A 26,882-nucleotide genomic window follows, 5' to 3' on the forward strand; every position below is an offset into this window, starting at 1 on the left:
GTGGCTCATGCCTGTAATCCTAGCACTTTGGGAGGCCGAGGCAGGTGGATCACCTGAGGTCAGGAGTTTGAGACCAGCCTGGCCAACATGGTGAAATCCTGTCTGTAATACAAATACAAAAAATTAGCCAGGTGTGGTGGTGGGCGCCTGTAATCCCATCTACTTACGAGGTTGAGGCAGGAGAATCGCTCTGAACCTGGGAGGCAGAGGTTGCAGTGAGCTGAGATCATGCCATTGCACTCCAGCCTGGGCAACAAGAGTGAAACTGCATCTCAAAAAAAAAAAAAAAAAAAAAAAAGCAAAAATTAGCCGGGTGTGGTGGCATGCACCTGCAGTCCCAGCTGCTTGGGAGGCTGAGGTGGAAGGATCGCTTGAACCTGGGCAGAGGTTGCAGTGAACCAACATGGTATCATGTAACTGTAGTCCAGCCTAGACAACAAAGTGAGACCCTGTCTTTAAAAAAAAAGAAAAAAAAAGGCCGGGTACAGTGGCTCACACCTGTAATCCTAGCACTTAGGGAGGCCCAGGTGGGCAGATCACCTGAGGTCGGGAGTTCGAAACCAGCTTGACCATCATGGAGAAACCTCGTCTCTACTAAAAATATAAAATTAGCCGGGCATGGTGGCGCATGCCTGTAATCCCAGCTACTCAGGAGACTGAGGCAGAAGAATCGCTTGAACCCGGGAGGCGGAGGTTGCGGTGAGTTGAGACTGTGCCATTGCATTCCAGCCTGGGCAACAAGAGCAAAACTCTGTCTCAAGAAACAAAAAACAAAACAAAACCGAAGAAAGAATTTTTTCTTAGCTGGGCACAGTGGCTCACACCTCTAATCGCAGTGCTTTGAAAGGCCGAGGCAGGAGGATCTCTTTAGGCCAGAAGTTTGAGACCAGCCTGGGTAACACAGATCCCATCTCTACAAGAAAAATCTTAAAACAACTGGGCATAGTAGCATGCGCCTGTGGTCCTAGCTACTTGGGAGCCTGAGGTGGGAGGATTGCTTGCATTCAGGAGTTAGAGGTTGCAGCGAGTTATGAAGACCACTGCACTCCAGCCTGGGTGACAGAATAAGACTCAGTCTCTCAAAAAATAAAGAGAAAAAGAAAAAGTCCAGGTGCAGTGGCTCACACCTGTAATCCCAGCCCTTTGGGAGGCCAAGGCAGGCAGATCACCTAAGGTTAGGAGTTCGAAACCAGCCTGGCCAACATGGTGAAACCCAGTCACTACAAAAAATACAAAAATTAGCCAGGTGTGGTAGCGCATCCCTATAGTCCCAGCTACTCAGGAGGCTGAGGCAGGAGAATCACTTGAAACCAGGAGGCGAAGGTTTCAGTGAGCCGAGTTTGTGCCATTGCACTCATCAGGGCAACAGAGTGAGATTCTGTCTTAAAAAAAAAAAAAAATTCTTCTCTCCTCTAGTGACTCCAATGCCTTGCTATGTGGCCTTGAGCAAGCTGCTTCCTTTTGCTGGATGTTGATTTCTATATATGTGAAAGGAGAGAGGAGTTGGGTTAAGGGACTCCCTAGGGGCCATGGAGGCCTGACACCATGACTCAGCATTTCCAGGATGCGATGGACCTGCTGAGAGCTCTCGGATGATGCTCTTGAACTGTCCTCCATCCCAAACCCTGTTTCCTCCGGAGAGTCCTGCCCAGAGTCTCTCCTGCTGCCACAGAGAATGCATTTGTGCTCAGACCGTGACTTCAGTTACAAGAGACGGGGGACAATGCTTTATTGACTTGGCACCTATGAACGGGTGGCTACAGGCCCCCAGGGTTCTTTGCTCCTGCAAAGTGGAGGCTCTGTGGTGGGGACGGCATAAATCAGAGATGCTGCCAGCTGCAGGGAGGGGCCACTGTCCCTGCTTTGGCCCCTCCCCCAGTCCCCTTGTCCAGCTGAGCACCATCTGAGTGAGTCCAGGCCCTCGCGGAGCAGGGCAGGGCAGGGACCCAGGTTCCTCTGTAGCCCCTGAGGGCCCAAGGTAAGAGATGTAGGCCCCTCCTGCCTTCCCTCTTCTTGGGGATCCCAAGATGGATTGGGGGAAGAGGAGATACCCCATTTAAAGAGCCCCTGAGCCTCCTGGATCTAGGGCAAGGAAGGCAGGGTCTGGCGCTATAAAAAGAGCCCCACCAAAGAGAAGAGTTAGGAATCATTTCTCTTCCCCTCGTTTTGGTTTTGGCTGAGCAAAACCATGGGAGCTTTCACTGAACTGGGCTCACAATAGTCGATGACAGGCTGAGGTCACGCAGTAAGTGGATGGGGGTACAGCCAGGCTCCCCCATGCAGGACTGTACTGTCTTGGGTAGGCTCTCTCCCAGGCAAGGGAAGAAGGGGCAAAGTGAGCTGTAGTCGTCACAAGAGGAGGGCTTCCTGGAGGAGGGAGGGCAGATCACAGCTCCCGGAAGAAGAGGTGGTGTGCAGAGCGGGCTGGGTCATGAAGGCTGGCACAGGACACCGGCATCCTCACTGTGGTCGCAGTTGTGGGCATCCCAGCGGATGTGAGAGCAGAGCAGCAGGGCACTCTCTTCCCCACGGCACTTGACATTGTCCAGGAGAATGGGGCCTCGGCCTGGGCCAAAGTGAGCCTCACCAGGGGCTGCGAGGGCCTGGCCACAGCCCAGCTGGCGGCACAGGACACCAGCTGCCCGCAGGTCCCAAGCATCATCACAGACAGTGCCCCACCGTTGCCCTAGGTAGAGCTCTACACGCCCCTCACATCGGTGGGCTCCGTTGACCAGACGTAGATGCCCTGTGGGGGGACAAGGGCTGGGTTGGAAGGGGCTGGTCCATGCCGGGCCACTCCCAAGCTAGGCCAGGTTGGGAGTAAAGAGAGGTCTGAGACACTCTGAGCACTGTCCTAGGAGCCACTAGGTGAAGGCAGACACATTAAATTAAAGTAAGATTGGCACTGGCTGGGCACCATGGCTCACACCTGTAATCCCTAGCACTTTGGGAAGCCAAGGTGGGCAGATCACAAGGCCAGGAGATCAAGACCATCCTGGCTAACATGGTGAAATCCCGTCTCTACTAAAAATACAAAAAAGTAGCTGGGTGTGGTGGCGGGCGCCTGTAGTCCCAGCTACGTGGGAGGCTGAGGCAGGAGAATGGTGTGAACCTGGGAGGCGGAGCTTGTAGTGAGCTGAGATCACGCTACTGCACTCCAGCCTGGGCGACAGAGCGAGACTCCGTCTCAAAAAAAAAAAAAAAAAAAAAAAAAAAATTGGCGCTGGGTGCGGTGGCTCATGCCTGCAATCCCAGCACTTTGGGAGGCTGAAGAGGGAGGACTGCTTGTGCCCTGGAGCTGGACAGCAGCCTGGGCAACATAGCAAGACCCTGTCTCTAAAAACAAAACAAAACAAAGCAAAAAAATAAAAATTAGCTGGGCGTGGTGGTGGTGGTGTGTGCCTTGTAGTCCCAGGTACTTGGGAGGCTGAAGCAGGAGGATCGCTTGAGGCCAGGAGGTCAAGGCTGCAGTAGCCATGATTGTGCCACTGAATTCCAGCCTGGATGACAGAGCAAGACTGTCTCAAACATAAATAAGATGGGGCCAGATGCAAAAGCTCATGCCTGTAATCACACCACTTTGGGAGCCCAAGGCTGGAAGATCACTTGAGGTCAGGAGTTAGAGACTAGCCTGGCCAACATGGTGAAACCCCGTCTCTACTAAAAATACACACAAACAAAATTAGCTGGGTGTGGTGCCACATGCCTATAATCCCACCTAGTGGGGAGGCTGAGGCACGATAATCGCTTGAACCTGGGAGGTGGGGGTTGTGCCATTGCACTCCTGCTTGGGTGAAAGAGCAAGACTTCATCTCAAAAAAATAAAATAACAAATAAATAAATAAGATGAGCATTAGTCCAGATCCAGAGTCTCAGGACTGGGAGAAAGTGCGCAAACATTTTTGAGTGATCCGCGATGTGTGCTGGGTGCTTTATGTCTGCTCTCTCCCTGGTCCTCTGCTCGTAATCCCAGTACCCCAGCCCCAGGCCGGTTGTTTGGAGATTGTGATTACATCCTATGGTGTCCCCTGGAGGTCATCATGGTCTCCATGGTCTCCCCCAACCCCCTGGGCTCCCAGAACTACATTCTGAATTTTTTTATTGCTCTGCTCAGGACAGGATCCTTATCCCCTCATTCTGATCTCACCTCTAGGAATCTCCAGATATCTCTAGTTTAAAGCTCACCTCCTTCTTTCTGGATACCATATTCCCACAAAGGAGGCCTGAGACCAACCAAAAGGACAAGACTTCCAGGTCCTGGTGTTAATCTGCTGAGCTTTATAACCCAGGCTGTGACCTCCCCCAATCCATGTCCTTCAGACCCTCATGCCTCCACCCACTTTCAGGGGATTATGGGCACCTACCATCTCTGGGCCGAGGAGTGGGCACCCGTGTGGTCTCAGAACCGTCCTGCTGGACTTGCAGTCCCAGCTCCTCTGGGTCTGGTTCAGGAAGGACAGAGATAAGAGGTGGCTGTCACAATGGGGAGCATGTTCCTTAGGGCCAGGTTCCCTCCTGCTCACCCCAGGAAAGCCTGTCCTAGGGACAAAAAGGACTTTACAGGTTCCTGAAGAACTGCTCCCCTTGATCAGAAATGGGGGTTGTGTCACTGGGTGGGGGCAGTGGCTCACACCTGTAACCCCAGCACTTTAAGAGGTCAAGGTAAGGCTGGTCATGGTGGCTCACGCCTGTAATCCCAGCACTTTGGGAGGCCGAGGCTGGTGGATCACCTGAGGTCAGGAGTTCGTAGACCAGCCTGGCCAACATGGTGAAACCCTGTCTCTATTAAAACTACAAAAATTAGCCAGACATGGTGGCATGCGCCTGTAGTCCCAACTACTCGGGAGGCTGAGGCAGGAGAATCGCTTGAACCTGGGAGGTGGAGGTTGCAGTGAGCCACTGCACTTCAGCCTGGGTGACAGACTGAGACTCTGTCTCGGGACAAAAAAAAAAAAAAGTCAAGGTGAGAGGATCACTTGAGACCAGGAGTTCGAGAGTAGCCTGGGCAAAACAGCGAGACCTCATCGCTATAAAAAATACAAAAATTACGCAGGCACGGTGGAGGTTGAGCGGGGCAGGATTGCGTGAGACCAGGAGTTTAAGGCTGCAGTGAACTATGATCGTACCAGCCTGGGTGACAGAGCAAGACTCTGTCTCAAAAGAAAAAAAAAAAAAAGAAATAGGGGTTGTGCCTCTCCAAACCTTCGCCCCAAAGCAGAACCTTTTGTGGCCCAAACTATGGGAAGTAGGGCCTACTAGCCCTGGGGCACCAAATGAGGGCGAAGACATCAATTCCCACAACAACCAATGAATTTCACAATGTTCTGCCAAACTGCAAACACCCCTTTCCATTGATTCCATCCAAAGGTCACACGCTAGCTCTGGTAAGGGTGATCCACTCTCTGCCTAATAGAGTTTTGCTGGGTCTAGGTTTAGCCGGGAGCAAACGGCCCCGCCCTTTAGGAACTCGATGGCTTTCTCGAACAGGGATCGGCCTTAGCCCTGACCTTCGGACACCGCCCCTCACCGCTGCACCACGCGGCCCTCCCCAGGTCCCGCCCCATTTTCCACTGCAGCAGGCTCTCCGTTCCGGCCCCGCCCCGCCGCGCAGCCGCAGGGCGCACGGACGGCGGGGCGGCGCCCCTCTGCGGAGTGCGCATGCTCCCCGGGCGGCAGTGCCGCAGAGAGGCTTCACGCGTGGCCCCGCCCAGGCCGCGCCCGGCCCCGCCCCGCCCCTCCCACGCCGCAGTGCGCGACCCCGCGGGCGGCCTCACCTGCGCAGAGCGCGCCCGCGTCCTCGTGGTGGCCGCAGTTGTGCTGGCCCCAGCCCAGGTGGAAGCAGTCACTCAGGCGGGCCTCGGTGCCGGCGCAGCCCACGTTGTCCAGCAGCACGGGGCCGCGGCCGTAGCCGAAGTGGCCCAGGCCCGTGGCGCCCAGTGCGGGCCCGCAGCCCGCCTCACGGCAGGCCACGCGCGCGTCCGCAAAGTCCCAGTCATCGTCGCACACGGTGCCCCAGCCCCCGGCGTGCAGCACCTCCACGCGGCCGCGGCACGGGCCCGGGCCGCCCACCAGCCGCAGCCGCCCGCCTGCGGGGTGCATAGGCCCGCGGCCAGAGGGGCTGGGCTGGGGCTGCCGGCTCCCGGGCAGAGCCCCAGCCGTACCCTCCCCCACCCCCCGCAGACCCTGGGCACCGCCACTTACTTTTCTTCCCCGCGGCCCAGGCGGCGGTGGTGAGCAATGCCGTCTCCCGGGAAGGCTGGGGGCCAACTCCTGTAGCTGCGGAGACAGAGCATCTAGAGCGTTCGTAGGGAACGAGGAGGCCTTCTGTCTTGCAGCAGGGCACGGGGACGCCTACCAAGACCCCCCAACCCTACCACACCCCTACCCCCACTCAGCTGCAACCCCAGAGTCACCGCGTTGTCTGGCGCACGTTGGGATCTCCGGGAAACTTGGTTGAATGAACCGAAAGCTAATTCTATGTATTACCCTAACTTCAGGTCCAGGGATAGTTCCTATCCTAATTTCAACTGCACTGCTAACCTTGATTCAACCTTCATCTCAATCGACCCCCTCGTAAGGTCCTCTCAATTCCCAATCTCAGCATCGTCCCATTGAAAAAAAAAAAAAATTAACTTCGAGACGGGATCGACAGAGGCGCAGTGATGCAATCATAGCTCACTGCAGCCTAGAACTCCCGGCCTCAAGCGATCCTCCTGCCTCGGTATTCCAAAGTGCTAGGACTGGCGCAAGCCACGATGCCCAGCTAGTTTGTTTTATTTATTTATTTATTTATTTTGATACAGAGTCTCGCTATGTCGCCCAAATTGCAGTGCAGTGGTGTAATCTGGGCGCTCTGCAACCTCTGCCTGCCAGGCTCAAGCGATTCTCCTGCCTCCCAGAGTGCTGGGATTACAGGCGTGAGCCACTATGCCTGGCAATTTAAATATATATATATTTAGAGACAGGGTCTAGCTGTGTTGCCCAGGATGGTCTTCAGCTGACCTCAACCGATCCTCCCGCCTGTTTCCCAAAGTGCTGGGATTACAGGAGTGAGCCACCACCCACATCCCAAATTTTACTTCTGTGCTTTGAAGAAATCTCTTACTGCCTCCTCCCACCCCGCTGAAGTTTTCAGAGCTCTGAGTTTCATCATCCTTGCTCCGTCTGCTCATAATTCTCTCACCCACCTCTGCACCATCTGGCCAAAGCCCTGGCCTGTTAGCCAGGGCCCCCGCCTGTGGATCCAGAACATTCTTCCCAGTTCCCAGCCACACCCACCGTGCCCCTAACATTCCCGCCTGGAGGGCTGAGCTCTTTACCGGATGGATCTGTGTGCCAAGCCCAGTCCTCTCTTGTGGCCGAGGATGGCAGTGCTGTGAGCGTTGGGGGACCCAGGACTAGGGCAGGAGAGAAGGGGCAGGGTCAGAGGCTGAGATTCTGGTCCCTGGTCAGCCATGGGCTGTCAGGGGAGGATAGGAGGGTCTCCCTGGAGGAGAGAATAGATGTTACTTCCAGGTCTGGTAGCCCAGCTGCAGCGGGGGTCTAAGGAGGCCTGTCCCCACTTTGATAGTCGTTGTAATTCGCTTGTGCTGTGAGGTGTACACTTCAGTTTATACAGGGCTCTCACAGACACGCTTTCATTTCTCTCCAATGTCCCACGTTCTCATCAGAAGCCCACTGTGTCCAACGGACATGGAGTACAGAAGGCCTTGCCCATCAGGGAGGACCATACACAGTCCTGAGTTCCCTTTATCCTCCTCTTTTCACTGAGACGGAGTTTCACTCTTGTTGCCCAGGCTGGAGTGCAATGCTGCAATCTTGGCTCGCCGCAACCTCAGCTCGCCGCAACCTCAGCTCCCCGCAACCTCTGCTTCCCAGGTTCAAGCGATTCCCCTGCCTCAGCTTCCCAAATAGCTGGGATTACAGGCGCCCGCCACCACGCTTGGCTAACTTTTGTATTTTTTTAGTAGAGACAGGGTTTCACCAGCCAGGCTGGTCTCCTGACCTCAGGCGATCCACCCATCTCAGCCTCCTAAAGTGCTGGGATTACAGGCGTGGGCCACCGTGCCCGGGCCATTATCCCCCTCTTACAGAGAAAACAAGGCTAGCAGGGCAAGGGCCATGCCCAGGGTTAGCAGGGGTCACTGAGACAGAATTCTGCCCTTCTATAGCCCCTCTTAAAGTAAAAAAAAACAAAAAGACAACTAATCTCAGGCCGGGCGCAGTGGATCACGCCTGTAATCCTAGCACTTTGGCAGGCCGAGGCGGGCAGATCATGAGATCAGGAGATCAAGACCATCCTGGCTAACACAGTGAAACCCTGTCTCTACTACAAATACAAAAAATTAGACGGGCATGGTGGTGGGTGCCTGTAGTCCCAGCTACTCAGGAGGCTGAGGCAGGAGAATGGAATGAACCCGGTAGGTGGAGCTTGCAGTGAGCCAAGATCACGCCACTGCACTCCAACCTGGGCAACAGAGCGAGACTCTGTTTCAAAAAAAAAAAAACAACAAACAAACTAATCTCTGAGAGGGAAATGGGGCGGGGTGGGGGCTCACTCAACTCGGGAGGTGGGGCTCAGATACTGGACCAAATTGAGGACTAGCTGAAACAGGGATGGGGTGGGAGTGCCTCTCCATGAGATACGCCCACCCGTGTGCCATGTCAGTTTACCATTGCCGTGGCAACACCTGGAGTTACCTTTCCATGGCAACATAGACAACCCAAAAATTACCATTCTAGTTCTTAAAATATCTGCATCATCTGTCCCCTAATTTGCATATACTTGAAAGTAAATAGAATTATGACTGCAGACCTGTCTCTGAGCTGCTACTCTGGGCACACTGCCTATGGGGTAGCCCTGCTCAGCGAGGAGCAGGGTCTCTGCTGCTGCTGTGCACTGCCGTGTCAATGAAAGCTGCTAACACCAGCTGGCCCTTAAATCCTTTGCTGAGGGAAACCAAAAATCCTACTGGACTAAGCCTCAATTTGGGGGCTCCCCTGCGTTGCATCAACTGTGTGATCATGGGCAAGGCTCTGACTCTCTGTGCCTCAGCTTTCTCACCTATACACATTGCCCTTAGTTTGCTATGAATTATGAGTTGTGGGCAACCACTATGATCTCTTATAGAGCAGAGTCCATCTGTGAAATAGCATTATTGGCCCTATAATTCCTCTTTGCTGAGAAACCCTCCCAAATTGGAGAGGGCCCAGGTGGGGAGAAAATACTATTATTAGAGCATCACAATGACAGAGGGTTGTGCTAGGTAATTCTGTGAGCATTAGAGAATTCTGGAATATCTCTGGGGCAATTCTAGAATGTTACTCTAAAGTGGTCCAGGAACAGTACTTGCTGGAACGTTCTGGAGGCATCCTTGGGATATTGCTATAGAATTATTGAGTATTGGTGAAGCAATAGTGCAGTTTTTGTTTTGTTTTGTTTCTTTGTTTTTTGAGACAGAGTCTCTCTCTGTCGCCCAGGCTGGAGTGCAGTGGCGTCAGCTCGGCTCCCTGCAACCTCCGCCTCCTGGGTTCAAGCGATTCTCCTGCCTCAGCCTCCCAAGTCGCTAGTATTACAGGCGTGCACCACCATGCCCAGCTAATTTTCGCCATGTTGGCCAGGCTGGATTAGTGCAGTATTGTTACATAGCCGTGGAGTGTACCACGAGGAGTTCTGGGATATTCGGAGGCACTTCCAGTACAGTACTGAGATACAAGTAATTTTGGAGGCTGCCTGGGGAGCTCTGGGGAGCATCAAGACAGCCAAAGCACACTCTACATCCACCTGCCCACTCAAGCCTCCTCCTCCAGCATTGGCGCAGGGCCCCGCCCACCTGCCCCGCCTCCGCCCGCCGCCCACCGCCCACCGCCCACAGCCCCTAGAGCCCGCACCTGCGCAGAGCGCGCCCGCGTCCTCGTGGTGGCCACAGTTGTGCACGCCCCAGCCCAGGCTCTGGCAGGCTGCCAGGCGGGGCTCGCCGCCTTCGCAATGCACGTTGTCCAGCAGGATGTGCCCCGTGCCATAGCCGAAGAAGGCGTTGGTGGTGGCGGCCATGGCCGCTCCGCAGCCCAGCTGACGACAGACCACAGCAGCATCCGGCAGCCCCCAGTCGTCGTCACACACGGTGCCCCACAGGCCACCGTGCAGGATCTCCACTCGGCCCTGACACAGGTTCGCGCCCCCTACCAGGCGCACGCTGCCCTCACCTGGGGACAGGGGCGGGGGCAGGGCACATGTCCCACTGGCCTCTGCTCCCGTCCAAACCGCAAAGGCGGCCCGGTATCCCAGGACCTACAACCCGTGGGCATCTTCTCACCCTGCTGCCCAGGGTACCGCCTCCTTGGTCCAGAACTGGGGGTGGCTTGTGGGATCACGGTATCATCCCTGCCTAAAACCAACCCCCCTACCCTGCTCCCTGTCTCCTGGCAGCCTGGGACGTGCTGCTTTCTCATCTACTGCAGAAGACATCCTCAAGATAAGGCGCCCACACCTCTTCCTCCAGGAAGCCCTCCCTGATCTCCTGAGGAACGGGACCCTCTTCCACCTCTGGACTTCCTTGCCTCTTTCACTGTCCCTCTTTTAGAGCACTTTTCATTTTCTTGTTCTAGTCATGATCATCATTCTTGGGCTCATCTGACTTTCCTGTGAGATGAAGCTCCAGTCTCACCCCTCACTCATTTTCTCTCTTTGGTCTCACTGTGTCCCCCAGGCTGGAGTACAGTGGCATGATCTTACTGCAACCTCTGCCTCCCGGGTTCAAGTGATTCTCCTGCCTTAGCCTCCCAAGTAGCTGGGACTACAGGCATGTGCCACCATGCCTGGCCAATTTTTGTATTTTTTGTAGAGACAGCGTTTCACCATGTTGGCCATGAACTCCTGGCCTCAAGTTATCCACCTGCCTCTGCCTCCAAAGTGCTGAGATTGCAGGCATGAGTCACCGTGCCCGGCCATTTTCTCTAAATGTATTTCTCTCTCTTTCTTTCTTTCTTTCTTTCTTTCTTTCTTTCTTTCTTTCTTTCTTTCTTTCTTTCTTTCTTTCTTTCTTTCTTTCTTTCCTTCCTTCCTTCCTTCCTTCCTTCCTTCCTTCCTTCCTTCCTTCCTTCCTTCCATCTTTCTTTCTTTCTTTCTTTCTCTCTCTCTCTCTCTCTCTCTCTCTCTCTCTCTCTCTCTTCTTTTTTTTTTTTTGAGATGGAGTCTGGCTCTGTCGCCCAGCCTGGAGTGCAGTGGCCTGATCTCAGCTCACTGCAAGCTCCGCCTCCCGGGTTCACACCATTCACCTGCCTCAGCCTCCTGAGTAGCTGGGACTACAGGCGCCTGCCACCTCGCCTGGCTAGTTTTTTTGTATTTTTTTAGTAGAGACGGGGTTTCACCGTGTTAGCCAGGATGGTCTTGATCTCCTGACCTCGTGATTTGCCCGTCTCGGCCTCCCAAAGTGCTGGGATTACAGGCTTGAGCCACCGCGCCCAGCCATCCTTTCTTTCTTTCTTTCTCTCTCTTTCTTTCCTTCCTTCTTTCTTTCTTTCTTTCTTTCTTTCTTTCTTTCTTTCTTTCTTTCTTTCTTTCTTTCTTTCTTTCTTTCTTTCTTTCTTTCTTTCTTTCTTTCTTTCCTTTCTCTTTCTTTCTTTTCTTTCTCTCTCTCTCTCTCTCTTTCTTTCTTTCCTTCTCTCTTTCTCTCTCTCTCTCTCGCTCTCCTTTTTTTTTGAGATGGAGTCTCGGTCTGTCACCTAGGCTGGAGTGGAGTGGAATGATATCACCTCACTGCAACCTCCGCCTCCTGGGTTCAAGCGAGTCTCCTGCCTCAGCCTCCCGAGTCGCTGGGACTACAGGTACCCACCACAACGCCCGGCTAATTTTTGTATATTTAGTAGAGACAGGGTTTCACCATGTTGGCCAGGCTGGTCTCAAACTCCCAACCTCAAGTGATCTGCTGGCCTCAGCCTCCCATAGTGCTGGGATTACAGGCATGAGCCACCGCGGCCAGCCATTTTCTCTAACTTTCAATCTTCAATTTGTAATCCCTGTCTTCCCACTGCCTAGGACAGAGTGTGAGAGACTCCTGTCCCAGAACCCAGGTGTTGCCCACATTATGCTTACGTACTTTTTCCATTCGGCGGTGTTGTAGGAGGTGCTCTACTGGTTAACATCTTCCTTGTTGGGGGCTGCGTTGGCAAGAATTCTGGAAAGGACATGGGGTGGATAAAGGGGTCTTTCTGTTCTCCATCCTCACACCACAGGGTGTTTGAGGGGCAGGAGGATGGACCCATAAGGCGCTTGCCCCCAGAGCCTCTGGCCACACAGAGTCACAGCCAGGAACCTTGGGGTATGAGAGGAGAGGGGCCACACCAGAGTCCTGGACTCCTCTAAAGCACGGTTTTTTGTTTGTTTGTTTGTTTCTTTGAGATGGAGTCTTGCTCTGTCACTCAGGCTGCAGTGCAATGGTGTGATCTCAACTCACTGCAGCCTCCGCCTCCCTGGTTAAAACAATTCTCCTGCCTCAGCCTCCTGAGCAGCTGGGATTATAGGCACCTGCCACCACACCCAGCTAATCTTTTGTATTTTTAGTAGAGAGACAGGATTTCACCGTGTTGGTCAGGCTGGTCTTAAACTCCTGACCTCAGGTGATCCACCTGCCTCGGCCTCCCAAAGTGCTGGAATTACAGGCATAAGCCACTGTGCCCAGCCTGCAGCACAGTTCTTTTTTTTTTTTTTTTTTTTTTTGAGACGGAGTCTCACTCTGTTGCCCAGGCTGGAGTGCGGTGGTGCAATCTCGGCTCACTGCAAGCTCTGCCTCCCGGGTTCACGCCATTCTCCTGCCTTAGCCTCCCTAAAGCACAGTTCTTAAAGCAGTTCACCTCCCTTGGGAACTGTGAGCGATGCAGATTCTCAGGCCCCTCCCAGAGCTGCAGAATCAGAAACTCTGGGTTGGGGCCTCAATCTGTGTTTTCATGAGACCCCCTGATTTTCTTGAAAACTAGAAGCACTGCTCTCAGTTTCCACTGCAGCTCTATGCCACATGGAGCTCATGGCCAGTGTTACCCCAATAGTCGGTTTTTTGTTTTTTGAGACAGGGTCTTGCTCTGTCACCCAGGCTGGAGTGCAGTGTCACAATCACAGCTCACTGCAGCCTTGACCCCCCAGACTCCAGCGATCCTCCCTCCTTTGCCTCCCAAGTAGTGGGGACCCCCCCATGCCTTGCTAATTTTTCTGATTTTTCGTAGAGATGAGATCTTGCTATGTTCGCAAGATGGTCTCAAACTCCTGGGCTCAAGCAGTCTTGCCATCTTGGCCTCCCAAAGTGCCGGTGTTACAGGCATGAGCCACCGTGCCCGGCTGATTGTCTGCTTTTAAAACTGGGACAGGGGAACCAGCGGGCTGGCTTGCACCTGTAGTCCCAGCTAGTGAGGCGGGAGAATCCCTTGAGCCCAGGAGTTTGAGGCTGCAGTGAGCTATGATCATACCACTGCACTCTGGTCCGGGTCAAAGAGTGAGACCCCATCTCCAAAACCTCCAAAAAAAATTTTTTTTAAAGGGAGAGGGGCTCTGCTGGCACAATCAAAGCCTTACGTGGAAGCAGTAGTGCTGGTTTCCTTTTGGTCCAAAGTCAGGCAATGACCCAGAATAATCCCTGGGACCCAGGCTGGGACTCTTCCCCGGCACCAGGCATCGTAGCCTCTGGCCTGATCTGCATGGAACAGCCTTACCCGTGGGAAGTCCCTTCATTTATCTAGCCTACAGCCCTGCTGCCTGCCACAGTCTGTCTGTCTGTCCCCCCAGGTCCCAGGGCTCCACTCACCATCACACAGGACAGCCACATCCTCGTAGTGAAAGCAATTGTGGACGCCCCAGCCACGGCTGCCGCACTCACTCAGCGCAGCTTCCTGCCCGCGGCACTCCACGTTGTCCAGCAGGATGGGGCCTCGGCCTTGGCCAAAGGCAAGGGGCCGTGGCACAGGCAGCGCCAGGCCACAGCCCAGCTGGCGACACACTACGTTGGCATCCACCACGTCCCAGTCATCATCACAGACGCTGCCCCAGGAGCCACCATGCATGACCTCCAGGCGCCCCCGGCAGCGGCTGGGGCCCCCCACCAGCCTCAGTTCTGTGAAGAGGGTGGAGCTGGCACCAAGGGGTCACTGAGTGCAACCTCTAGGATGCCCACTCCAGGATGTCCTTTTTTTTTTTCTTTTTTGGTAGAGACGGGGTCTCACTATGTTGCCCAGGCTGGTCTCAAACTCCTGGGCTCAAGTGATCTTCCTGCCTTGGCCTCCCAAAGCGCTAGGATCACAGACGTGCGATACAGGACCCAGCCAGGTTACTGACTTTGCCATGAATCCATGGGAACCTTGGGATCAATCCCTTCTGGAAAATGGGGAGACTACAGCTCCCCTGAGATGGGGGCATCTAGAGTCAAGGGGAGCTGGTTAGTCATCACTTCCCGTGGTTGCCTGTCTGAGACTGGAGTACCTGGGGGACAGGTGAGGGTGAGGAAGGGCGGGACGGGGCACCTACCTGGAAAGGTCAGTGGAGTGGGCTGTAGGGCGCTGGCTGAAACAGAGTGAGGAAGAGCATTGGCCCCTCTGCCCACACCATGGCTCCCTGGTCCTAGGAACACACCCCCCAACCCCCACGGTCCTCAACATCACCCCCGTCTTCTTGGACTTCAGTACCCCTGCTTTGCCAAAGCCCCATTGTCTCTTTCTCTGACTGTCCTGATTGGTTTCCCTGCCTTACCCCTCTCCTAGTGGTCCCTGGGCCAACCCAGAGAGATCTGCGGGTGTAAATCTGTAGATCTGCACGTCTGAAACTAATGCTAAATCCCATAATGACCCCTGTTACCTGCAGGAGTCTCGCCTTCTTCTAGAATCTTCTAACCATTCTGACCAGCCTCGCCTTGCTTTTTTCTTTTCTTTTCTTTTCTTTTTTTTTTTTTTTTTGAGACAGTCTCTTGTCACCCAAGCTGGAGTGCAGTGACGCGATCTCAGCTCACTGCAACCTCTGCCTCTGGGGTTCAAGCAATTCTTCTGCCTCAGACTCCTGAGTAGCTGGGATTACAGGCGTGCACCACCACGTCCAGCTAATTTTTGTATTTTTAGTAGAGATGGGGTTTCAACATGTTGGTCAGGCTGGTCTTGAACTCCTGACCTCAAGTGATCCACCCACCTTGGCCTCCCGAAGTGCCGGGATTAAGGCGTGAGCCGCTGCACCCGGCCTTTTTTCTTTTATTTTGACAGGGTCTTGCTTTGTCACCCAGGCTGGAGTGTAGTGGTGCGATCTTGGCTCACTGCAACCTCCACCTCCAGGGTTCAAGAGATTCTCTTGCCTCAGCCATGTCCGGCTAATTTTTGTATTTTTAGTAGAGATGGAGTTTCACCATGTTGGCCAGACTGGTCTTGAGCTCCTGACCTCAGGTAATCCACCCACCTTGGCCTGCCAAAGTGCTGGGATTACAGGTGTGAGCCAACACACCTGGGCAAGAGCTTTCTTCAAGTCCCAGCTTGGAGTTCCTTCCTCTGGGAAGCCATCCTGGAGCCCTCAGCTACAAGTGCTCTCTGTTTCCTCTGAATTCCTGGGCACTACATACCTAGGCCCCTTTCGGGGCCTTCTCCCTGGTAATGTGGCTATGCTTGTCTCAACCTTGTGTGCCCAGGACTCTCTGCTCAGAGTCTGGTACTCAGCAGTGTTCAGTAGCTCTACCTTAAATGTGTAAATTGGCTTTGGGATTCATTATATTTCCCTCCCTAAAGATTTACCTATCTGAGCCCTTCTACTTCATTCTTCTTCTTCTTCTTCTTTTTTTTTTTTTTTTTTTTTTTGAGACAGTGTCTTGGTCTGTCACCCAGCCTGGAGTACAGTGGCATGATCATAGCTTACTGCAGCCTCCAATACCTGGGTTCAATCCATCCTCCCACCTCAGCCTCCAGAATAGCTGGGACTACAAGCTCCTGCCACCCCACCCAGCTAATTTTTTTTTTTTTTTTTTTTTTTTTTTGAGACAGAGTCTTACTCTATTCGGGCTAGAGCGCAGTGCCATGATCTCATCTCACTGCAACCTCTGCCTCCTGGGTTCAATTGATTTTCCCACCTCAGCCTCCCGAGTAATTGGGACTGAGGGTGTGCACCACCACACCCATCTAATTTTTATACTTTTAGATAGAAATGGGGTCTCACCATGTTGGCCAGGCTAGTCTTGAACCCCTAACCTCAAGTGATCTGCCTGCCTCAGCCTCCCAAAGTTTTGGGATTACAGGCATGAACCACCGCTCCCAGCCTAATATTTTGTAGGGAAAGGGGTCTCACTTTGTTGCCCAGGCTGGTCTGAAACTCCTGGCCTCAAGTGATCCTCCTGTCTCAGCCTCCCAAAGTGCTAAAATTACAGGTGTGAGCTACCTTGGCTGGCCTTGAGTCTTTCTGCTTTAGCTATCATGTATGTCCTCATTGCTTTTTTTTCTTTTTTGTTTTTTTTTTTTTTTGAGACGGAGTTTCACTCTTATTGCCCAGGCTGGAGCGCAATGGCACAATCTCAGCTCACCGCAACCTCTGCCTCCTGGGTTCAAACGATTCTCCTGCCTCAGCCTCCCAGGTAGATGGGATTATAGGCATGCACCACCATGCCTGGCTAATTTTATATTTTTAGTGGAGACGGGGTTTCTCCATGTTGGTCAGGCTGATCTCGAACTCCCGACCTCAGGTGATCCGTCCACCTCAGCCTCCCAAAGTGCTGCAATTACAGGCGTGAGCCACTGCGCCCGGCCCTCATTGCTTTCTTTAGGTGAACTCAGTTAATCATTAGGATAATTTATAAGTTAGGCAGGATTTTACAGACAGGGCAACTTCAGGGTTAGTGAGATTAGACAACTTACTCAGGGCCACATAGCAAATCAAGGGTAGAGCTGAGAGACTACCCAGACAGCCACACTCTTCTTCATCATGCAGTTCTGAGCATGATGCTTGAGTGTGGAGGTGGGAGAGGAAACAGGAAAGTGAAATTTGCCTACCAGGCAGATGGAAAGCCTAGAAATTCCACACTTGTGCTCCGGGTATGACAGTTCTGACACTTTCACGTACATTACCTTGTAGAATCCTTATAACCACCCCCTGCAACCTGCACTTGTGTACCCATTTTACTGATGAAGAAACTGAGACTCCCTCCATTTCTTCTTTTCTTTTCTTTTTTTTTTGTTTTTGAGACAGAGTCTCGTCCCGTCACTCAGGCTGGAGTGCAATGGCACGATCTTGGCTCACTGCATCCTCCACCTCCCGGGTTCAAACGATTCTCCTGCCTCAGCCTCCTGAGTAGATGGGATTACAGGTGCCCATCACCACACCCAGCTATTTTTTGTATTTTTAGTAGAGACGGGGTTTCACCATGTTGGCCAGGCTGGTCCTGAACTCCTGACCTCATGATCCACCAGCCTCGGCCTCCCCAAGTGCTGGGATTGCAGGTGTGAGCCACCGTGTCCAGCTGACTCCACTTCTTCTTATTTATTTATTTATCTTCATTTCTTTTTGAGACAGAGTCTTGCTCTATCACCCAGGCTGGAGTGCAGTGGCGTGACCTTGACTCACTGTAACCTCCACGTCCCAGGTTCAAGTGATTCTCCTGCCTCAGCTTCCCGAGTAGCTGGGATTACAGGTGCACGCTGCTACACCCGGCTAATTTTTGTATTTTTACTAGAGACTCAGGTTTCACCGTGTTGGCCAGGCTGGTCTCAAACTCCTGACCTCAGGTGATCTGCCTGCCTCAGCCTCCCAAAGCACTGGGATTGCAGGTGTGAGTCACCACGCCCGGCCTTCTTCTTATGTTTGGATAGTCCCTAGGTCATTTGATTTCATCTCTTTTACCAGCTGTCTTTCCAAAAGCCATTGGTGAGCACACCCTCTTTCTCTCCTTCCCTGTGCCCAGTGTCCCCTAACTGCCCATTCCCCGGGTGCGTTTACCTGTCACCTCCAGTACTGAGCCCTTCATTCCCCAAACTCAGACTCCTAGCTCTTTTGTCAACTCTGGACAAATGTCAGCATAGGAAAGAACAGCAGGAACGAGCTCATTCACAACCCCTCTCCTACTATAAGGTTACAGCTGGGACAACCAGAGAGCCAGAAAGAGGAAATGGCAAGGGCTAGCAGGGGAGGACTCACCCAGTGGCAGGAGGAGGAGGAAAGACAGGGCTTGGGGGAGGAAGGGAGGGGCAGCACTCCCATCTCCCAACCTCCACCCCCAGCCCTTTTCATCCGGCTGGGGACCAATTTGCATCTCTGCTTCCTTGTGCATCCAGATGGTGAAGGGTGTTTCAGATGCTCCCATCAAGGCGCCAGGGATAAGTCACAGTTGAAACATCTGAAATTAAAGATCTCAAATGTTGCTGGGCCTCCCAGCACTTTGGGAGGCCGAAGTGGGAGGATTGCTTGAACCCAGGAATTCGAGACCAGCCTGGGCAACATAGTGAGACCCCATCTCTGCAAAAAGTTTTTAAAAATAAGGCCAGGCATGGCGGCTCATGCCTGTAATCCCAGCACTTTGGGAGGCTGAGGCAGGTGGATCGCTTGAACCCAGGAGATCAAGGCCAGCCTGGCTAACATGGCGAAAACTCATCTGTTTCAAAAAATACAAAAATTAGGCCAGCCGCAGTGGCTCATGCTGGTAATCCCAGCACTTTGGCGAGGCTGAGGGAGGCAGATCACTTAAGGTCAGGAGTTCAAGACTAGCCTGGCTAACATGGTGAAACCCCGGCTGTCCCAAAAGTACAAAAATTAGCCAGGTGTGGTGAAGCACACCTATAATCCCAGCTACTTGGGAAGCTGAGGCAGGAGAATCTCTTGAACCTGGGAGGTAGAAGTTGCAGTGAGCCGAGATCATGCCACTGCTCTCCAGCCTTAGTGACAGAGCAAGACTCTACCTCAAAAAGAAAAAAAAATTAAATTTAATTTAAAAAATACAAAAATTAGAATTTTTTTTTTTTTTTTTTTTTTTTTTTTTGAGACAGAGTCTTGCTCTGTGGCCTAGGCTGGAGTGTAATGGCACAATCTTGGCTCACTGCAACCTCCATCTCCCAGGTTCAAGCACTTCTCCTGCCTCAGCCTCCCAGGTAGCTGGGATTATAGGCGTGCAACACCACACCCAGCTAATTTTATATATTTTTTTCTTTCTTTCTTTTTTTTTTGCTAGAGAGGGGGTTTCACCCTATTGGCCACGTTGGTTTCGAACTCCTGACCGCAAGGGATCTGCCCATCTTGGCCTCCCGAAGTGCTGGAATTACAGGCGTGAGCCACTGTCGCGCCCGGCCCAGAACATTTCTTTTTTATGAGTCGGGTATGGTGACTCATGTCTGTAGTCCTAGCTAATGGGGAGGCTGAGGTAGGAGGATCACTTGTGCCAAGGCTGCAAGTAAAAGAAAAAAAGTCCCAGGTGTTTACCTCCCGGAGGGGCCAGCTTCAGGGAAAAATGACATTTCCACTTGCCTTTGGCATTCTGAGTGGAGACAACGGCAGAGGCAAAAGCTGGGAGGTGAAAAATATGCTGCTTGGATGGAAACGCATGAGGAATCAGGCATGGCTGGAGCCGAGGATATGTGAAGAGGGCAAATGGTGGGAGAAAGGTTTGGGAGGGTTGGCTCGGCCCAAACTATGACCAGCCCAAGGGCTCAGAGGTTATCCTCCACAGCTGCACATTTGATTTCTTCCTTCCTTCCTTCCTTCCTTCCTTCCTTCCTTCCTTCCTTCCTTCCTTCCTTCCTTCCTTCCTTCCTCCCTTCCTTCCTCACTCCCTCCCTCCCTTTCTTTTTTTGATGGAGTATGGCTGTGTCATCCAGGCTGGAGTGTGATGGCACGATCTCAGTTTACTGCAACCTCCACCTCCCGGGTTCAAACAATTCTCCTGCCTCAGCCTCCTGAGTAGCTGGGATTACAGGCACCCACCACCACACCTGGTTCATTTTTAGTTGAGATAGGGTTTCACCATGTTGGCCAGGCTGGTCTTGAACTCCTGACCTCAAGTGATCCACCCGCCTCAGCCTCCCAAAGTGCTGGGATTACAGGCGTGAGCCACCGCACCCGGTCTGTGCATTTGAAATATATGTTGGTGCCACGGACAGCAACCCACTTAATTTGGGAGGCTATAGATACACATGTATTGTTTTCTTTTCATTAATTCTTTTTAAATTGTACAGTGCCTGCTATAAAGGACTCTGGTTTTCCATTTATTGGAACAATATAAAGTTTCCCTTTCAAATTAATTAATTAATTTTTTTACTTTAAAGAATTTTTTTTTCATGTTTTAGAGATAGAGTCTCACTCTGTCACCCAGGCTTACAGTGCAGTGGCGTGATCATGGCTCACTGCAACCTCCCTGTCCTAGGCTCAGAGGATCCTTCCGCCTCAGCCTCCTGAGTAGCTGGAACTGCAGACTCGCACCACCACACCCGGCTAATTATTTTTCTTTTTTTCTTTTTAGTAGAGATGGGCTCTCGTGCTGTTACTCAGGCTGGTCTCAAACTCCTGGCCTCAAGTGATCTCCTGTCTTGCACTTTTTTTGTTTTTAATACCCCAATCCTAAATCAGGAAGAAAAAAAAAAAATCTTCAAAGGCTTTCCACCCAAAATGGGCCGAGCATTGTAAACAGCATTTACTCTCTCAGACCTTCCTTCACTTTTTTTATGTAGTGTGAGTCATGGTAACTATGATTTCCTTAATATTTTTTCTCATTTTATTGGCTCATTTCTTCTGCTTTAAATTATGTATTTTTATGTATTTATTTATTGAGACACAGCCTCCCTCTGTCACCAAGGCTGTAATGCAGTGGCCTGATCTCAGCTTACTGCAACCTCCGCCTCCTGGGTTCAAGCGATTCTCCTGCCTCAGCCTCCCGAGTAACTGGGATTACAGGCATGTGCCACCACACTCGGCAAATTTTTGTATTTTTAGTAGAGACGGGGGTTTCCCCATGTTGACCTGGCTGGTCTGGAACTCCTGACCTCAAGTGATACACCCGCCTCAGTCTCCCAAAGTGCTGAATTACAGGTGTGAGCCATCACACCTGGCCCTGATTTAAATTCACTCTAGGCCAAGCATGGTGGCTCACTCCTGTGTACACTTTGGGAAGCTGAGGAAGGAAGATCTCTTTCTTTTTTTTTTTTGAGACAGTCTTGCCCTGTTGCCCAGGCTGGAGTGCAGTGGCATGATCTCGGCTCACCGCAACCTCCACCTTCCAGGTTCAAGCGATTCTCCTGCCCCAGCCTCCTGAGTAGCTGGGATTACAGGCGGGCATCACCATGCCCAGCTAATTGAGGGAGGATCTCCTGAACCCGGGATTTCAAGACTAGCCTAGGCAACATAGTGAGACCCCATCTCTACAAAACTAAAAACAATTAGCTGGGCCAGGTGGTGCGTGCTTTGGGAGGCCAAGGCAGGAGGATCACTTGAGCCCAGGAGTTCAAGGCTGCAGTGAGCCATGATCGCACCACTGCACTGCAGCCTGAATGACAGAATGAGACCCTGTCTCTAACTAAAAAGAAAAAAAGAAGTGCATAAACCATGAGCTTAGAGCTCAAAGAGCAATCACACCGTGTAATCAGCGTCCCAGAAGCGTCTCTCATGTCCCCTTTTCTTTTTTTTTTTTTTGAGATGGAGTCTGGCTCTGTCTCCCAGGCTGGAGTACAGTGGCGCAATCTCCGGCTCACTGCAAGCTCCGCCTTCCGGGTTCACACCATTCTCCTGCCTCAGCCTCCTGAGTAGCTGGGACTACAGGCGCCCGCCACCGCACCCGGCTAATTTTTTGTATTTTTAGTAGAGATGGGGTTTCACCGTGGTCTCGATCTCCTGACCTTGTGATCCGCCCGCCTCAGCCTCCCAAAGTGCTGGGATTACAGGCGTGAGCCACCACGCCTGGCTTCATGTCCCCTTTTCTTGCAGACTTTTAGCAGGGGTCTGATGCATTGTGTGGACTGTGGACTGGTTGGTTGGGGAGAGATGGGAGGCTGGTTTAGAGGCTGATGCAGTTGTCCAGACTTCAGGCCATGGGAGGCAGAGAGGAAGGAGAGATGCGAAAGGTATGTAGAAGACTGAACTGGCAGGACTGGGCTTCTCTTGGTGTGGGGGACGGGGAACTAGGAGCATCCATTTGGCTCCCAGCCACCCTGATGGGGACTTTGTAGGAGGCGGTGGTGGAGAGGATGGTGGTGGTGAGGATGGTTCTGTTTGGGCTACATTGAGAGTGGGAACTGGGGGACATGGGTGCTCGTCCCAGAAGGAGCTCCCCGCCGTCCACCCAACCCCCTCCTGTCTCTGGCTTTACCTCTGCCCTGGTGTACACAGTCTGGTTGGGGAGAAGATGAAAGCCTATCTGGATGCGGACACGGGGATTTCAACACCCCATTCATGGGGCCCAGGACAGTCCCCAGTGGAATAATCACCTTTTGTCCTCCTCCTGCCTGGACTGGGGACAGCTGGGAGATGGGAGCTGAGAACCGTGAGGAGGGGGAAAGTCATAGTCCAGTCTTTGCTTGTTGTTGGGGGGCAGGGCGCACATAGTTGTCTGGGCCTCCTGCCTCCTGGCCTCAATGCAACTCACTTCTCAGGCTGCTGGGATACTGGCCCCCCCCCAGGCCAGATCAGCCCCCACCCTGGGGACAGGCAACTCCCAGAGACCCTGCCAGGAACACTCAGCTTCCCCACCTCTATCCCCTGCCACCTCGGCCCAGGAATGAGGGAGAAGGAGCCCCGATCCTGACCGCCACGGATTTCAAATCCCAGGCAAGCCTGCCTCTTCACCCTCCCAGCTCCAAGGTGGGCCCCTCCAGTCTGCTCCTGCTTCACGCCCTGGGGAATACGGCAAGACGAGGCTTCATCTTTCCCTGTCTTTGGTGATTAGGGCTCTTGAAAGCCCTCCCATCCCTTCATATCCCTTCCCAAGTCCATCTATTGCCTGCATTCTCTACAGTACAGCCGGCAGCATAACACAGCGGTGATACTGCAGCATCAGCTCCACCATCTCCCAGCTGTATGACCTTCACCTTGCAAAGCCTCACTGTTCTCATCTGTAAAATGGCGTTCGTGATCCACTTACCCCTTACCATTTTTACCAACTTCAATAAGCAGTGTTTTCACAAGGCTTAGCCCAGTGTCTGGCCCACTCTGGTTATGGTAGCTATTGTTATCATTATTATTTCTCCAACTAGATTGCAGACCCTCGAGGGCGGACACCAGATCTTATTCAGTGGTTGCCCCTGGCACAGGGTGGATACTCAGGAAATGTTTGTTGAGTGACTGAATCAAGGTGATGGCTACAGAATCATAGAAAACAGCAGCCAGAAGGGGCTTGGGAGATTAACAAGGACAATTTACCATTTGACCAGTGGGAGATGGTTGTCTCTCTCTTTCTCTCTCTCTCTCTCTCTCTCTCTCTCACACACACACACACACACACACACACACACGCACAAACACCCCAGCAAAAGCGAAGGATTCATACCTGGGGGAATGTTCTGTGCTCTTTCTGTCCCTTCTTCTACAGTCAATCCAGGATCGAATCACTTTGTCTGCCCCTGGGAGTTTAGGAGGAGGAAGGATCTTCCAAATAGAAATCAACACAGGTGTTTCTTCTTTTCTTTCCACAGCTGGAAGGTGAGCAGAGGCAAAGTCCCTGTCCATGGAGCTGGCTGGTGGCCCCAGCCTGTCCCCATCCGACTTTAGGGACAGCGAGAAGCAAAGGGGAGTGGAGGTGGCTGGCACCAGCTGGAGCAGCCCCAGAAAAAGGGCACCCAGGTGGAGGCGGAGCTACATGGTGGGGGGAGGCATGGACTGTCAGGGCCAGGCAGCCCCTCCTCCCCCCACAGCCCCCCCACCCCAGGGTTCAGGTTTCAGAAAGGCCTGGATAGGTCTCCACCCCTTTGCAGGGCAGCCAAGCATCCTGATCTTTGGAGGTAACCCTGATCCAGCCCAGGAGTCCCCATGTCCCCATGATGATGTCCTGACCCATGTCTCAGCTAAGGGTTTACAAATGGTCCCAGGAGCCACAGTGTATGGAGTGGGTTTCCCACATAGGCAGGACCTCACAACCGCACTCGGAGTCTGCTGATTTTGCCTTATTTTATTATTATTATTATTATTTTTAGATAGAGTCTGCCTCTGTCACCCAGGCTGCTGAAGTGCAATGGCACAATCTCAGCTCCCCGCATCCTCCGCCTCCCAGGCTCAATCAATTCTTGTGCCTCAGCCTCCCGAGTACCTGGGATTACAGGCATGCGCCACCACACCAGGCTAATTTTGTATTTTTAGTAGAGACTGGTTTCTCCATGTTGGCCAGGATGGCCTTGAACTCCTGACCTCAAGGGATCTGCCTGCCTCAGCCTCCCAAAGTGCTGCGATTATAGGCTTGAGCCACTGTGCCCGGCCTAATTTTGCCTTCTTGTGTAGTTCTTTTTTTTTTGAGATGGAGTTTCGCTCTTGTCGCCCAGGCTAGAGTGCAATGGTGCAATCACAGCTCACTGCAACCTCCTCCTCCTGGGTTCAATCGATTTCTCCTGCCTCAGCCTCCCAAGTAGCTGGGATTACAGGTATGCGCCATGACGCCCGGCTAATTTTGTATTCTTAGTAGAGACGGGGTTTCTCCGTGCTTGTCAGGCTGGTCTCGAACTCCTGACCTCAGGTGATCCGCCTGCCTTGGCCTCACCAAAGTGCTGGGATTACAGGCGTGAGGCACCGTGCCCGGCTAGTGTGTAGTTCTTCTTGAGTTCTGGTGCTTTTTGGGCTTTTGTAGTTATAGGTGGCAGGAAATGATGTGTGGTTTATTTTGTAGTTTGTAACCACAGTAAAGGGCTATGCTGGGATCCTGTATCTTTCCCATGGAGGCACAAACTCTCAGAGCTGGAGGGGCCCTTAGAGCCCCTGCAGGACAGTTCCCAAACCTGGTGGTGCATTCCCATTCCTGCCAGGGGCATGTGTTTGTTTATTTTTTATTTTATGTATTTATTGAAACAGGATCTTGCTCTGTCACCCAGGCTGGAGTGTGTAGTGGTGATCATAGTTCAGTGAAGCCTCCAACTCCTGGGCTTAAGCGAGTCTCCCACCTCAGCCTTTTAGCACGCTGAGACCACAGGTGTGTACCAGCACGCTTGCCTTATTGATTGATTGATTGATTGATTGATTGATTGATTGATTGATTTTTGAGATGGAGTCTTGCTCTTGTTGCCCAGGCTGGGGTGCAATGGTGCGATCTTGGCTCACTGCAACATCCGTCTCCCCGGGTTCAAGGGATTCTCCTGCCTCAGCCTTCCAAAGTGCTGGGATTACAGGCATGAGCCACTGCACCTGGACAAAAAAAAAAAAAAAAAAAAAAAAAAAAAAATGTTGAGATGCTCTTGAGGATCAAACAAATTGGGGACCAGTCCCAGCTTTTTATGGTGAGGCTGGGAAGACAGGCCAAGGGAGGAAGACAGGTGTCACAGGTGTGGGCCTGGCGGGACTTAATTTCCTGGCTCCTGGTCATGATGCTGTTTCCTGTTTCTTGGAAAAAGAAAGTACTAAATGCGCCAGGCGAGGTGGCTCACACCTGTAATCCCAGCACTTTGGGAGGCCAAGGTGGGCAGATCCCTTGAGGTCAGGAGTTCGAGACCAGCCTGGCTGACATGGCGAAATCCCATCTCTACTAAAAATACAAAAATTAGTCAGGCGTGGTGGTGGGTGCCTGTAATCCTAGCTACTTGAGAGGCTGAGGTGGGAGAATTGCTTGAACCCGGGAGGTGGAGGTTGCAGTGAGCTGAGATTGTGCCACTGCACTCCAGCCTGGGCAACAGAGCGAGACTCCGTCTCAAAAAAAAAAAAAAGAAGAAAAAAGAAAAGAACAAAGAAAATACTTGATGGAAGGCTGCCATCACCATGCTGCAAAATCTCCACACCCCTGCTGCCTGCACCCATCCTTCTTCCCTCCCTCCTCCCCTGGCCTGGGGAAGCCCCTTCCCCAAAGTCCAGATTCCATTCCTTCCATCATCTCAGGGACCTCCTTCCCTCCATCTGCACATCTATCTGTCTTCCACGTTTAGCTGCTCCTTCCCAACCAGATTTTTCTGCTTCTAAGCAAGCTCTCATCTTTCTCATTAAAGCAAACAGTGGCCAGGACTAGTGGCTCATGCCTGTAATCCCAACACTTCTGGAAGCCAAGGCAGGAGCATCACTTGAGGCCGAGAGCTCAAGATGAGCCTGGGCAACGTAGGGAGACCCCATCTCTATAAAAAATTAGAAACAGAGCCAGACGTGATGGTGCACACTGGGCTGCGGTCCCAGCTACTTGGAAGGCTGAGGTGAGAGGATGACTTGAGACTGGGAGGTTGAGGCTACAGTGAGCTATGATTGTGCCACTGCACTCCAGGATCTTGCTCTGTCACCCAGGCTGGAGTGTAGTGGTGATCATAGTTCACTGAAGCCTCCAATTCCTGGGCTTAAGCGATTCTCCCACCTCAGCCTTTTAGCATGCTGAAACCACAGGTGTGTACCAGCACGCTTGCCTTATTTATTTATTTATTTATTTATTTATTTTTGAGATGGAGTCTTGCTCTTGTTGTCCAGGCTGGGGTGCAATGGTGCGATCTTGGCTCACCGCAATGTCTGGGCGACAGAGAGAGACCCTGTTTTAGGGGAAAAAAAGAAAAAAGAACTATGATGAGATATTGCCACCCACTTGTCAGAATGGCTGAAAAAAAACATAGTTGGTGATACCAAATGCTAGTGAAGATATGGAGAAACTGGATTCCTCACACATTGCTGATGGGAATGTAAAATGGTCCAGGCACTCTGAAATACAGTCTGACAGTGTCTTAAAAATCTAAATGTACACTCACCATATGAACCAGCAATCGGACTCCTGGGCATTTATCCCAGAGAAATGAAAACTTAC

General features: G+C 52.3%; 1 protein-coding gene across 3 annotated transcripts in view; it reads right to left on the reverse strand.

The window, feature by feature from the left end:
* Positions 1–1,699: 1,699 nt before the first annotated feature.
* SSC4D (scavenger receptor cysteine rich family member with 4 domains) overlaps positions 1,700–26,882 on the reverse strand; it is a 58,852-nt gene continuing 33,669 nt past the window's right edge. For 2 of the 3 annotated variants that reach the window (XM_073012708.1, XM_073012709.1), the window contains 12 exons: positions 24,219–25,300; positions 23,463–23,607; positions 18,137–18,335; positions 14,510–14,545; positions 13,794–14,099; positions 12,099–12,176; positions 9,892–10,206; positions 7,320–7,397; positions 6,202–6,276; positions 5,775–6,086; positions 4,365–4,442; positions 1,700–2,746 (listed from right to left, as the gene is read on the reverse strand). In XM_073012708.1, the coding sequence (XP_072868809.1) occupies positions 2,430–2,746; positions 4,365–4,442; positions 5,775–6,086; positions 6,202–6,276; positions 7,320–7,397; positions 9,892–10,206; positions 12,099–12,176; positions 13,794–14,099; positions 14,510–14,545; positions 18,137–18,302 (1,761 nt within the window). In that variant the 5' untranslated portion in view covers positions 18,303–18,335; positions 23,463–23,607; positions 24,219–25,300 and the 3' untranslated portion in view covers positions 1,700–2,429. The remainder of the gene's footprint in view (positions 2,747–4,364; positions 4,443–5,774; positions 6,087–6,201; positions 6,277–7,319; positions 7,398–9,891; positions 10,207–12,098; positions 12,177–13,793; positions 14,100–14,509; positions 14,546–18,136; positions 18,336–23,462; positions 23,608–24,218; positions 25,301–26,882) is intronic. The other variant, XM_073012710.1, reaches the window with a different exon arrangement.

Source organism: Chlorocebus sabaeus, chromosome 28 (assembly GCF_047675955.1).
Source record: "Chlorocebus sabaeus isolate Y175 chromosome 28, mChlSab1.0.hap1, whole genome shotgun sequence".
NCBI lineage: Eukaryota > Metazoa > Chordata > Mammalia > Primates > Cercopithecidae > Chlorocebus > Chlorocebus sabaeus.